General features: G+C 47.6%; 1 protein-coding gene across 4 annotated transcripts in view; it reads left to right on the top strand.

The window, feature by feature from the left end:
• The first annotated feature begins 975 nt into the window (after positions 1-975).
• The window catches only part of DNMT1 (DNA methyltransferase 1), a 42,864-nt gene continuing 31,274 nt past the window's right edge, over positions 976-12,565 (top strand). Inside the window, exons 1-6 of one of the 4 annotated variants that reach the window (XM_032626953.1) lie at positions 976-1,178; positions 9,146-9,182; positions 9,709-9,816; positions 10,006-10,225; positions 11,045-11,123; positions 12,256-12,334. In XM_032626953.1, coding sequence (XP_032482844.1) covers positions 1,000-1,178; positions 9,146-9,182; positions 9,709-9,816; positions 10,006-10,225; positions 11,045-11,123; positions 12,256-12,334 — 702 coding nt within the window. In that variant the 5' untranslated portion in view covers positions 976-999. Of the gene's footprint in view, positions 1,179-1,410; positions 1,737-9,145; positions 9,183-9,708; positions 9,817-10,005; positions 10,226-11,044; positions 11,124-12,255; positions 12,335-12,565 lie in introns of those variants that run through there. The other 3 variants (XM_032626954.1, XM_032626955.1, XM_032626956.1) reach the window with 3 other exon arrangements.

Genomic DNA, 12,565 nt, shown 5'->3' with positions numbered 1-12,565 from the left:
TTGAACATATTTTCATATGCTTGTTGTCCATCTGTACCTACTTTATGGAACTGTCTATTCAAATCCCCTGCCTGTTTTTTAATTGAGTTGTCTTTGCATTGTAGGAATTCTTTATACATTCTGGATATTAAGTCCTTATCAGATATACGATTTGCAAACATTTTTCTCCCATTCTATTGGTTGCCTTTTCATTTTGATTCCTTTGCTGAGCATGAGTTGGGGTTAGGATTATTTTAATGTAGTCCCATTTGTCTATTCTAGCTTCTGTGACCTGTGCTTTTGGTGTCATATTCAAGAAATCACTGCCCAGTCCAATGTCGCGAAGCTTCCCCCCCCGCCCCCCCCCCGACATTTTCTTCTAAGAGTGCCATAGTTTTAGGTTTAGGTCTTTAATCCATTTTGAGTTAACTTGTATATACGGTGTAAGGTAAGGGTCCAATTTCATTCTTCTGCATGTAGATAGCCGGTTTTCTCAGCACCATGTGTTGAAGAGATTATCCTTGCTCAAGTTCTGGTGTTTTTTAAAGCACACAGACTGTGGAAGTGGCCCAGGTCTCCCTACCAGTGAGATCTTTGGTGCTACCTGCGTATTTTGTGCATCCTCAACATTTTCTGGAGTAAGTGCTATTAGCCCCTTTTCACAGATGAGGAAACTAAAGCTGGGTCCAAATGACCTGCCCAAGATCGTCATAGTAAGCAAATAGGTGTAGGTGGGATTGGAACTGAGGACTTGAACTCTAGTGCCCACACCCTGGAACACCCTGAGGATGTTCCTCATTTTTTCCCTAGCAGGCGGGGAAAGAACGAATGAATGAAGGTCTCAGGCAAAGCTCCCAGCAAACGGAGGAGCTTGGACAAGCCCACTGCTCCACGCGGGGGTGCGCACCCGTCCCGCGCATGCGCGGCCCCTACGCAGGGTCAGCCTCACTGCGTCTACCCACACATGGTACGGCCTCCCTCCGTGTGGTACGGCCCGCTTTCCCCCACGCCCAGGCCGGGATGGTACGCGCTGCCTCCGCTCGCCGCCCCTCCCCATCGGTTTCCGCGCGAAAAGCCAGGGCTGCCTGTGCTGCCGCCGCCTCTGCTGCACCTTCCAAGATGCCTGCCCGTACCGCCCCAGCCCGGGTGCCCGCGCTGGCCTCCCGGGCCTTCTCACTGCCCGACGATGTCCGCAGGCGGTAGGTGCTGCGGGGGACCGCGAACCTGGGGTGGGTTGCACGGCGTTGGGGGTGGGGGTGGGGGTCGTTTCCCCTCCGGGTAGCCCGTGGCCGCCGCTGACAGGCGGGCGCGCATGCGTGGGATGGCGCGGCGCGCGGCGGCAGTTGGCGCGGGCAGGGTGGCACTTCCGGTCGCGCGCGCCCCTGGCCGTTTGGCGCCAAAATGGGCCGAGGCCCTCTCACAGCTCCCTGGTGACTGGAAACTTGGGGGTCTCTTCTGACCTCAAAGTAGAGCAAGCCTTGGGTTCGCCTTGGGGATCCCCTTCCTGGAGCGGCCTCAGGCCCAGCCCCTGCCGCCAGCCTGGTCGCGCAGGAAGTGGGCAGCCCGCGGCCTCAGAATACCCCTCGGCCCGGGCACTAAGGCCTCCACTTCCGGTGCCCGGTCCTCTCGAGGGGGTCGGGCCGGCCTGGTCCCCGGGGGTATTTTGGGGGTCCCCTCGGTGCCCCCACGCCACGCATCCCGATGGCAGCCTCCAGAGACAGATGTCGCCGGTCGGGGGACGGGCGCGGCCGGCTCAGGTTTGCGAGCCCCGTCTTCCTCTGGGGGCTCCCTCCATCACCTCATACGGCTAGGGTAGGCGCATTCTGCAAGGAACTCTTCACATACCGTGAAGGCTAGGGCTCGGACGCCGTGAAAGCTGAGTGGTTTCTTCTAGTAAATCGGTACCTGTGAGCCGTGGGCATCAAGGAAGCCTTGCTAGGGAGAACTGGCTGCAGTTTCCTCCGTGTGTGTGTGTGTATGTGTGTGTGTGTGTGTGTGTGTGTGTGTGTGTGTGTAGGGGGAGTGAGGGGCCAGCAGCTAACATCGGGGACTTAGCCAGTCTTAGCTAATCTGTGCACAGGGGTCGGCGGCAAGACCGTTGGGCCCAGGCTTCTTGTTCCTGAAGGGCATCAGTTTCACTCCTGGAAGCCTGCAAACCTCACTTGGAGCACTAGTCACGGGAGCCTCGACCAGCCCTGAACACTTCCAGCCAGATCTGTGAACCTGATCTTGCCATTTCCCTGTGCTTGTTTCCTAAAGCTGTGCCAGTCCAGTTCTGATTTGGGCTTTTGGGCGTGGAGAGTAGGTGTAGCAGGCATTTGGGTCTCCCTCCCAGGCGTCAGACCACTTCTTAACCACAGTTAGAGGGTGCTCTGCCTTGCTGAAGAATCCCTATAACTTAAAAATGGAAACATAACTTAAAAATGGAAATGGCGTTATGGAAGTATCTGGCTTCACTTTAGACCCAGGACAGAGATGTTTTGGGCCCAGCCTTCTTTAACTTGATGGTGGAAATGCCACCTCCACTGGCTCATCTAACCTCGGGCAAGTTTCATAAACAAGTTACATCTGTGGACTAGGACAGTTAACATGGGCTTTAAACTGCTATTGGATTAAATGAGAATATGCCTGGCACATAAAGCCCCCCCCCCCCCCCCGTGTTAGCATTATTGACTAATCTAGCTTGCTTTTTTTCTGTTCTGCTAATTGTATAAAACACTTTACGTTGTCTCATTTAATCCTCAAGTGTTCTCAAGAGTGGTTGCCACAGGAGTTAACAGCAAGGAAGCAAAGATTCCTGCGGAAGTCTGCTTCTTGCCAAAACCTTTCCCTTCAGCTAGGGCTTTTATTGGGCCAGAGCAAGTGTTTTGTTTGGTTGAATTTGAATGTTCTTAGGTGAGTGTTACAATCCGCCATTCACCCTAGGTTCCATATTACTTTGAATGAGAATTGCTTACTGTGGCTATAGAGTCTTGGGTTTCTGCCTCAGACCATTGACATTGTCAGCTTATGTGACCCTCTCAACAGCTTTTCTTAAATTTTGAATTTCAGCCTATAAAATACACGCATAAGCATGGCATTCCATACTCCTTTTACAATACTCCCTTATACCTCCTTGTAAACGGAGGTATAACTTTTTGATTCATGAAAATTAGGGACCTCATATTATGGATTATACTACTAAGTTCAGTAGAATGCTCTAGGAACAAAATTTAGGCCTAGACCTCACTCAGGCATTTCTGTCACTTATGCTAACTTGGCAGCTTCTTTTAAAAAGCATACAGTTACATTAGCTATGTAACGATACTAGAAAGTATTCTTAACATTTGGGTTTTTAAGTTTTAACTTTTTTTTGAAGTATTTTATGTCCTAAGTCTTCTAAAAATAACGCCTTTCAGGACAAGCCACATTTTCCTACTTGAATTTTCTTACTCTGTCCAAGCCACCATCTTTTGTATAGAAAAAGCAATAGTCTTCCTACTCGTCTTTCTGTTGCCACTCAGGTCTGCTTTCTATAAGTGGAAACTGTGATCCTCTTTCGATATAAGTTGGAGACAGAGGTTTTCCTGCCCCTTACACTGCCTAATGCACTTGGCTTCAAGTCCGGGATCCCCGTCCACTTGCCTGACTCATCTTGTGCTCTTTTCCTCACAAACCACACAGGTTACCTTTTAGGTTCTCAGGACCTGGGACCACGCAGAGCAACCAGTGTGAGGCTGGGTTCCACCAACCCCTTCACCATGCTGCATGTTGTCTGTTCATCCGTAAGACTGCTCAGAAAGACACTCCCCTTTCCTGCGATGAGGTGTTGAATTCTGTCAGCGCATCCCGCATGCTGCCTTTGCAGCTTGGGAATTGATGATGACTTGTCTGAGCGTGTTTGCCTCATTCATTGTACTTGCAGCTCGGTGTCCACTAGACTCGAAGGCTTACATGCCAGACTTTCCCCTTCACCAAGGCCTGTATTTACATATTGATTCTAGCAACCTCCTTGCACAACTCATTTAGCCTTTGTAATTATGATAGTTCTGCTAGCCACTCTGATTAGATTAGGTTGGGTCGTGAAGTTCTTAACTAGTTCCATGGCTCCTGAGTAGGTATGGAGGGCAAAACTGAGTTACCTTTTCTAGTTCTCCCCTGCACTAGGATTCTAGAGGTGCAGACTACTGGAGTTCAGATCCCACCCCACCCCTTGCCAGCTGTATGACCGAGTCGTCTAACCTCCTGGTGCTTTATCTGTAAAATGGGATGGAGGTGCCTGCTCCACTGGGGCATTGTGAAGGCTGAGCTGATAGCTGTGAACATGGTAGAACAGCACCTGCACAGAAACCTCCTTCACTGCTTATCACGTGGCAGCTGTATGTTTCACTCCTGTTATTGGGGTGGGGGGCGGTGCATAACTTAAAGTACCAACATGCAGACCTGATACTAAGGCAGATACTAATATAGCAGTGTATGTCTACTTATCACTCCAACCTTCCTGTTTGCCTGGTTTCTTGTATTATCGTCTCGACTTGCTCTTTTTAATTTTATTTATTTTTGGCTGTGTTGGGTCTTCGTTGCTGCGTTAGGGATTTTCCTAGTTGTGGCGAACAGGGGCTACTCTTTGTGGCAGTGCGCAGACTTCTCATTGTGGTGGTATGGAGCACAGGCTCTAGGTGCGTGGGCTTCAGTAGTTGTGGCACGCGGGCTTCAGTAGTTGTGGCTCACAGGCTCTAGAGCGCAGGCTCAGCAGTTGTGGCGCATGGGCTTAGTTGCTCTACGGCATGTGGGATCTTCCCGGACCAGGGCTCAAACCCTGTCCCCTGCGTTGGCAGGCGGATTCTTAACCACTGTGCCACCAGGGAAGTCCCTGGTCTTGCTCTTTTTGCTGCCACCTTAGCTTAGCTTTTGTGCCGGGTGTCCAGTCTATTCTTTAGTTAAGGTGGTTTTCTATCCTTAATTCTTTGTGTCCTTGGCTTTTGTGATGCTGTTTGCCACCAGGGGACCTCTTCCCTGATTTGTACCATATTTCTTTTCAATTCCTGGACCCTTATTTTCTTCCAGTCTTAGATTTCTGCTTTCAGCAGTTGGGGGTACAGCTGGAGAGGCCTCTTTGGAGAGCCCGTTCTAATTTCTAGCTGCCGAATAGCCTATTCACTGAAATGTCACTCCTAAAATTCATGGTCTGCTTACTTTCTCCCACCGAAAAGTTCAGAACTTCTGGTACTGTATTAGTTTTTTTTTTTTTTTTTAATTAATTAATTAATTTTTGGCTGTGTTGGGTCTTCGTTTCTGTGCGAGGGCTTTCTCTAGTGGCGGCAAGCGGGGGCCTTTCACTGTCGTGGCCTCTCTTGTTGCGGGGCACAGGCTCCAGACGCGCAGGCTCAGTAGTTGTGGCTCACGGGCCCAGTCGCTCCGTGGCATGTGGGATCTTCCCAGACCAGGGCTCGAACCTGTGTCCCCCGCATCGGCAGGCGGATTCTCAACCACTGCACCACCAGGGAAGCCCTGTATTAGTTTTTAATTGCTGCCGTAACAAACTACTTCAGTCTTAGTAGCTTAAATAAAACAAACTTGCTATCTTCTGATTCTGTAGGTCAGAAATGTGGTGTGGGTCTCACTGGATTAAAATTAAAGTGTCAGCAGGCTACATTCCTTTCTGGAGGCTCTAGGGGAGGACCTGTTTCTTACTCTTTCAGGTTGTTGGCAGAATTCGGTCCCTTGTGGTTATAAGACTGAGGTCCCTCTTCTCTTGCTGGCTGTAAGGTGAGAGCCATTCCCAGCTACTAGAGGTGATGACATCTGTTGGCTTGTGGCCCCCTTCCTCCATCTTTAAAGCCAGCAAAGCCAGTTCTCACATCACATCTTTTTGACCCTTCTGTAGTCACATCGCTTGAAATGTAGCTGGGAAGTTTCTCTGCTCCTAGGATTTTAGTGACTCGATTGGGCCCACCTGGATAATCCAAGAAAACCTCCCCATCTCAAGGGCTGTAACCTTAATCACATCTGCAAAGTCCCTTTTGCCGTGTAAAGTAACATATTCACAGGTTCTGGGGAATTAGGGCATGGATATCTTTGCGGGGGGTGATCTGTTTTCCTTCGTACCACAAATATTATCTCTGGTAGCCCTATACCAACCGTCATGCAGCCAATTACAAAAGGCAGAGTAGACGGAGCTTTGTAACTTCTCTAGCATGTTCTCAGCTCCTGCTGCTAAACCATATTACAGACCAGCATTTCTAGTTTAGGATGTTAGAGTGATTTAACATCTTATCTCTTCCTGTCTAATATATTGTTTATTTCTGCCAGATTGACTTTATTTTTTCCTACTGAAAGATGACTGATACCTTGGGTTCTACCACCCCCATGACCCTTCCGATGGTTTGTTAACTATGGAGCAAAGTCAGTGATTTTGAGCCTGACATTGCTGACCTCCCTCAGACTGGCACCCACCTCCTCTCTCTGGACTTGCCTTTCTTCCCCTGTGTCAGCCCGACTTGTGTGGGTTCCTTGGGTGAACTCTGAGCCAGCGCCCCTGCTGTGCTGCTCCTGTTTCGGACAGCTCCCTCTGCCCAGTTCCCGCTGAGCTCTCAATGTCTCTGGATCCCTCCTTCCTGATGCCGTTTATACCCTTTTGCTTCAGAAGCCTCAGATTTGAACTCTATTTGTCCACACAGTGGTTTATGTATATCTTTTTCTCCTTTAAAGAACTGCTCTGAGGGAAGCAACTAGGAATGAATTGTGGGATCTTAGACTGGAAGGGAGCTATGGTTTTCTTTTATAAGGTGGTTGCTGTTCTCTGTGACTCCTCTACCTGGTCCTTCATGTCTGCTTCTAATCCTCCTGGCTATGAACGTAAAGCAGATGTGAGGTAGTGTCACCAGTTTTACTGGGAAGGGGATGGACTCTCCAGTGAAAGCCTGGGTGTCAGGAGCGGCGCACTGGCCAGCCTTCTTCCTGCCACACCTCTGACTACTCAGTGCCTGCCCTGGGCTCCAACCTTCCACTCTGGGGCCAAGCAGGTCAAATCCAATCTTCACAGGGCAAGACTCTTCAGATATTCTGAAGATTTGTTTCTGCCTGCCAGGCTAAATATCCCACTTCACAGGAAAGCTTCAAAGAATTCAGAGGCACACATCTGCCTCCTGGCCAGATGTAGGAGTTGTCAGCGTTGTGGAAAGGGCCCTTTGATGGGCTTCAGTCTAAGTGTTATCCTTGACACCTGAGGTAACCTGGTCGAGGTAGGAGCTGTGTTCTGCCAGGGTTTTGTGAGGAGAATGACTGCAGACAGGTAGGTGTGATGCTCCTGCAGCAGCATGTGAGTACCGAGTTGTGCAGTTGTCCTCATCTAAGGCTGTCCCAGGACCTGAGTTGCTTTGAGGGTAAAATGACTTTTGCCTGGAAGGGGCTTCACATGCTTCTGGAAAGCTTGACTCTGAATCTTGAGTCCAAGTTACACAACATATGTGACATATAGTATATTACCACTGTATCTGGAGGCTGCTAAGTCTTTCTTTTTTTTTTTTTTTGGCCGTACCTTGTGGCATATGGGATCTTCGTTCCCCGACCAGGGATCGAACCGGCGCCCCCTGCCTTGGAAGCACGGAGTCTTAACCACTGGACTGCCAGGGAAGTCCCTGCTAAGTCTTTTCTATAGAAAGGCCTTTCCTGACCATCCAGCAAGTCATGAGGTCCCTGCCTGGTAGTGCCTACATCCCATCACTCAGCTTGTTGCCTGGAACAGGGCCTGGCGTAGAGTAGGCACCCACAGATGGGAGTGGTGGTTGAAGCTAGAAGCAGGATCCACGTGCACTCGGAGTAGCCACTGTATGTCATTAGTCCAGCAAAGCCTGTCGCTCAATTCCTGGCTGTGCTGCTTACCCTTGCCCTCTGGGAAGGCCAGCCTGGCAGAGCTCTGTTCCTGTCCTCTGGGCTGCTGGGAACTGAGTACCTAGCCTGGGTGCTGGAGGGGAGGAGCCATAGATGGTGGAGGCCCAGTCCCCGCCCAGGGTGCTGCCCCTCTGCTGATGGACGCTTGCCCACCTGGTTAGACCTGTTCTCATCCAACTGCCCACAGTCAGCACCCAGGCTAGGAACAGCAGCCTCCCCATTTCCTCGGTGTCTTCTAGTTTTGTTCCTTTATTCTTTTTGCTCCCTTCCTCCCCAAAGAGGCAAGATACTAATATTCAATAATCAAATCAGACCATGATTTTCCAGCTAAACTCATGACAGTTGTGCACTTCTGAATGACTAGCTACAAACATTTACAAGGATGAGCTCTTGGGTGAGGCGCCAGCCAACTTTTCTAGCTTCATCTGTCTTCCTTGTGTGTGGGCACCCCCTGCTGCCTCAGATGCCTTGACTCCTCCATTTTCCTATATTCCTCATCAGGAATATGCTGCCACCACCCCATCCTGGCCTTTGGGAATGTTAGCTGGCTGTTCCCCACAGCATCCTGTCACCCTGGTCCACTCTTTCTAACCTCTGTATGCCCTCCTATGAAATCTTGTCAGGTCCAACTGGAGGAAGACCACCTGTAGGTCAGTTAACTTGGGAAGGACCCCAACTGTGTGACCTGCTTCCCCTTTCCCAGTGTCTTTAAAATAACATTAAAAAAAAAATAATGTTGTTCTAGAGCTCCTATATCATCTCTTACCACCATCAGAAAACCACCCCCCAAAAGGGGGACCTCATTCATATTGAAAATAACTTTTTAAAAAATTAATTTTATTTTTGTCTGTGATGGGTTTTCGTTTCTGTGTGAGGGCTTTCTCTAGTTGCAGTGAGCGGGGACCACTCTTCATCGTGGTGCGCAGGCCTCTCACTGTCACGGCCTCTCTTGTTGCGGAGCACAGGCTCCAGACACGCAGGCTCAGTAGTTGTGGCTCACGGGCCCAGTTGCTCCGTGGCATGTGGGATCTTCCCAGACCAGGGCTCGAAGCCGTGTCCCCTGCAATGGCAGGCAGATTCTCAACCACTGCGCCACCAGGGAAGCCCGAAAATAACTTCTTAACGTGTAGGCATTACAGTAGGGCATTCTAGACACTGGGGGAGGGAAAAACCATTGTATTTTTTTCTAACATTCATGTTAAACTTATTTCCAAAGTTCTTTAAACTGTGGTATTCTTACAGGTAGACAGTGTTGCTTAACAAGTGTTTGTTTCTTCCCTTTTTCTTTCCCCAGGCTCAAAGATTTGGAAAGAGATAGTTTAACAGAAAAGGTAAGGTAGTCTCTACCTTAACAAAATTTATGATCAAATGTGACCATTTGACAGATACTGTGTAGTTCATAAAAACAAATTTAAGTGGAATTGGCTCTCTTTTCCCTAAAATTGAGGGTACGTTGGATGTTTTTGTCTAATGTGCTGGACTAATAGGATATTATTGGTTAGCTTTTGGTAGCTCAACTGGGTAGTTTCCCAGTCTGGGTTCTGTAGCCTCAAGTCTGGATTATAACTTGTCCTGGTCACACTGTTTTTCAAAATCAGTTTTGTTCTAGTACACTATTATGTATCTGTTTCACCTGTAATCTTTCCATTTTTCACCACTCTGGAGATGGTGTGATATGATCTTAGTGGAAACATCACAAACATGTCTTGTGAATATTTAGTTTTCTTTTTAGCTGACTCAGCATTGCCTGCCATTCAGTCATTGTTAGGTGACCAGGCAGTGTAACTATTTGTGTATTAGTCCATTAGTTCATAGCTTGGGAGTGCGGAGACTTCTAAACCTATATCCTTCCCATAGGAATGCGTGAAGGAGAAATTGAATCTCTTGCATGAATTTCTGCAGACAGAAATAAAGAATCAATTATGTGACTTGGAAACCAAATTACATAAAGAAGAATTATCAGAGGTAAGTCCTCAGCATCCCAGTGGCTAGAAAATGTTTCCTCCCATGTAACTTGTCTGTGACCAGGGAGGCAGAATAATCCCACCTCTCCCTGTTACCTGATAGTTACAAAGGAAGCGCATGTGTTTCCTTATTCTCTCATTGCCACTTGTTTACATTCACTGCTACTTAAATTATCCTTTCCTGCTGTAGGAGGGCTACCTGGCTAAAGTCAAATCCCTTTTAAATAAAGATTTGTCCTTGGAGAACGGAGCTCATGCTTTCAGTCGGGAAGTGAATGGATGTCTAGAAAACGGGAGCCAGACAAGTGGTGAGGAGCACAGAGTGGAAATAGCAGAGAAAAAGAAGTCCCCCAAACCTGTTTCCAAACTTTGCATGCCCAGGAGAAGCAAGTCCGATGCAGAAACAAAATGTAAGAGTGCTTGACTCGTTTGACCTTGTTGGAGTCTGGTACCACCTAAGGGGAGGACAGACTTGGCGCCATAGGGTCTGTCTGTTCCCCCCACACACAACCCCTCCACCGGCAGTACTTGTTTTTTGTGTATCTTTTTGGGTTTTTTTGTTTTTTGGGGGCAGGGGTGGGGGGTGGCTGTGTTGCTCGGCTTGTACGATCTTAGTTCTCCAACCGGGGATCGAACTCGGGCCCTCAGCAGTGAGAGTGCCGAGTCTTAACCACTGGACCACCATGGAATTCCCTCTTGTGTATACTTCTAACTAGCTTAGATATATACTTGCAATTTTTGTCTTCAACCAAGTTATAGAGCGTTAGATCCCGAAATGTGGTTGAATTTATGAGGTATAAGATAACAGGAGCTACTGATGTTTATTACATCTAAGTTACATGCCTGTTTAAGCTGAACATTTATTCTTAGACTCCTTCCCCGCTTGTAGTCAGAGTAACTCTTCTGGAATTTTTAAAAATAAGAGCATGGGACTTGAGCTCAGGTCAGGTGCTTGGCCACTTCATCTTTTGACGAAATAAGCGGAGGTTCTGTTTCCTTTTCCGTCTCAGGGTTGGGCCCCTCATACAAGAGCTTGTGTTGAAATGGCCCAGCAAACTGGCAGGTGCTAATTTGATGACTTTATCAAGATGGTGGTTGCTTAGAATAAGAAGAGAAGGATACTTAATCCTCAGAACCTGGTCTCTGTACCAGCTTGGTAATGCTGAAGAACTGTACCTTCGCTGTGAACTCTTTATTCATAGTGGCTTTTTTGTTTCTTTTTCTTTAAGCAGCTGAAGTCTCATCTAGCCCCAGGATTACAAGGCAAACTACCAGGCAGACCACCATCACATCTCATTTCACAAGGGGGTCAGTATATAATGAATGGACAGCCCCCATTTTAGGGGCCAACTGTTTTTGGTAAAACACGTATAGAATTAGTAGGATGTAACTTAGTAATTCTGGCTTCCACATTGCTTAGGTTTTCCTTTTGATATTCTGTAATTAGACATTCATGAACAGCATTTCTGAAGACCTCATCCATTTTTACTCTTAACATAGGAAACTTCAAACGTACATACACAAAATTACCAAGGATAGTAAAATGAACCCTTGTGTACTTGTCACCCAGTGTCAACAACAGTTAACAGCTCCTGGCTGTTGTCTCATCTATACCCCCATATGCTCCAAGTGAATTATTCCAAATGGATTACAACTCCATACACACCCATGTCCCCCCAGCTGGATTACTTTGAAACAAATCGGACATGTCATCTTATCCACAAATATGATATTTCTAGATGACAAGGTCTCTTTCTCTGACAAGTTTTTTATTCATATTTTGCTATAATTGCTAACATCTAGCAAACCGTCTTTTGAAGAAGACAAAACATGCCTTATAAAGTGTAACAGTTCCTTACTAACAAATACATAGCAGTGTTCATTCTTCCCCTTGTGTAACAGAGTTTGGTTGATTTGCTCCTTAAGCCTTTCAAGTGATAGATTCCTTAGTTTCTTGCCATTTATTTAAAGAAAATAGGTCTTTTGTCTACTAGCTTCTAGGTCTGGCTGACTGCATCGTTTTGGTGGTTAATGTGTTCCCTTGTCTCCAGTTCTCTGTAAACTGGTAGTTAGGTCTAGAGTCTTGATCAGATTCCAGCTTTATTTTGTGACACTTCATTGACGGCATGGGGCTGTCCATCAGAGGCATGTAATGTCTCTTCGGTGATTCTAGCAGCCGTTGATCAAAGTCTAGATCCATTATTTCTTAAGGTTTGCAGAATGGTGGTATTCTAAACCTGTCATCCAAAGAAACATTAAGCTCGAAGCTTCTTTTAATGTCCTGGCAGAAAGGGCTTCTCCTTGGAGGGAAGAGGGTGTCCATGCCCTGAATCTTTCCAGACAGAGCGTACTCTTGGTAGGAAGGAATATAAGTTGTTTCGTGCCCACTGGAGGACTAGGGTCTGGCTGAGCTAACAGTTGGCTTTACTGTGTGTGACAGCCCTGCCAAACGGAAACCTGAGGAAGACGCTGAAAAAGCAAAATCAGATGATTCTGTCGACGAAGAAGAAAAAGACCAGGTAGGGCTCGTGTTTAAGTTTCTTGACTCTGCCTTATTTTGGTACACTTGCTGGTAGTTGTGAATTTATACTTGGTCTGTCTATGGACCGGAAGTGACTGAGAGGGTGTTAGAACATATCCCTGGACCCAGGGCAGTACGAAGTGTGTTAGGGTTAGACCTGAGGACTCAGCAGGCCCATACCTTTGGTCTGTTCCCTCCTGTCTACTTTCCTACCTCTCCAGTTGTCAAG

Source organism: Phocoena sinus, chromosome 3 (assembly GCF_008692025.1).
Source record: "Phocoena sinus isolate mPhoSin1 chromosome 3, mPhoSin1.pri, whole genome shotgun sequence".
Lineage (NCBI taxonomy): Eukaryota > Metazoa > Chordata > Mammalia > Artiodactyla > Phocoenidae > Phocoena > Phocoena sinus.
This window is presented reverse-complemented; position numbering and strand designations above follow the sequence as displayed.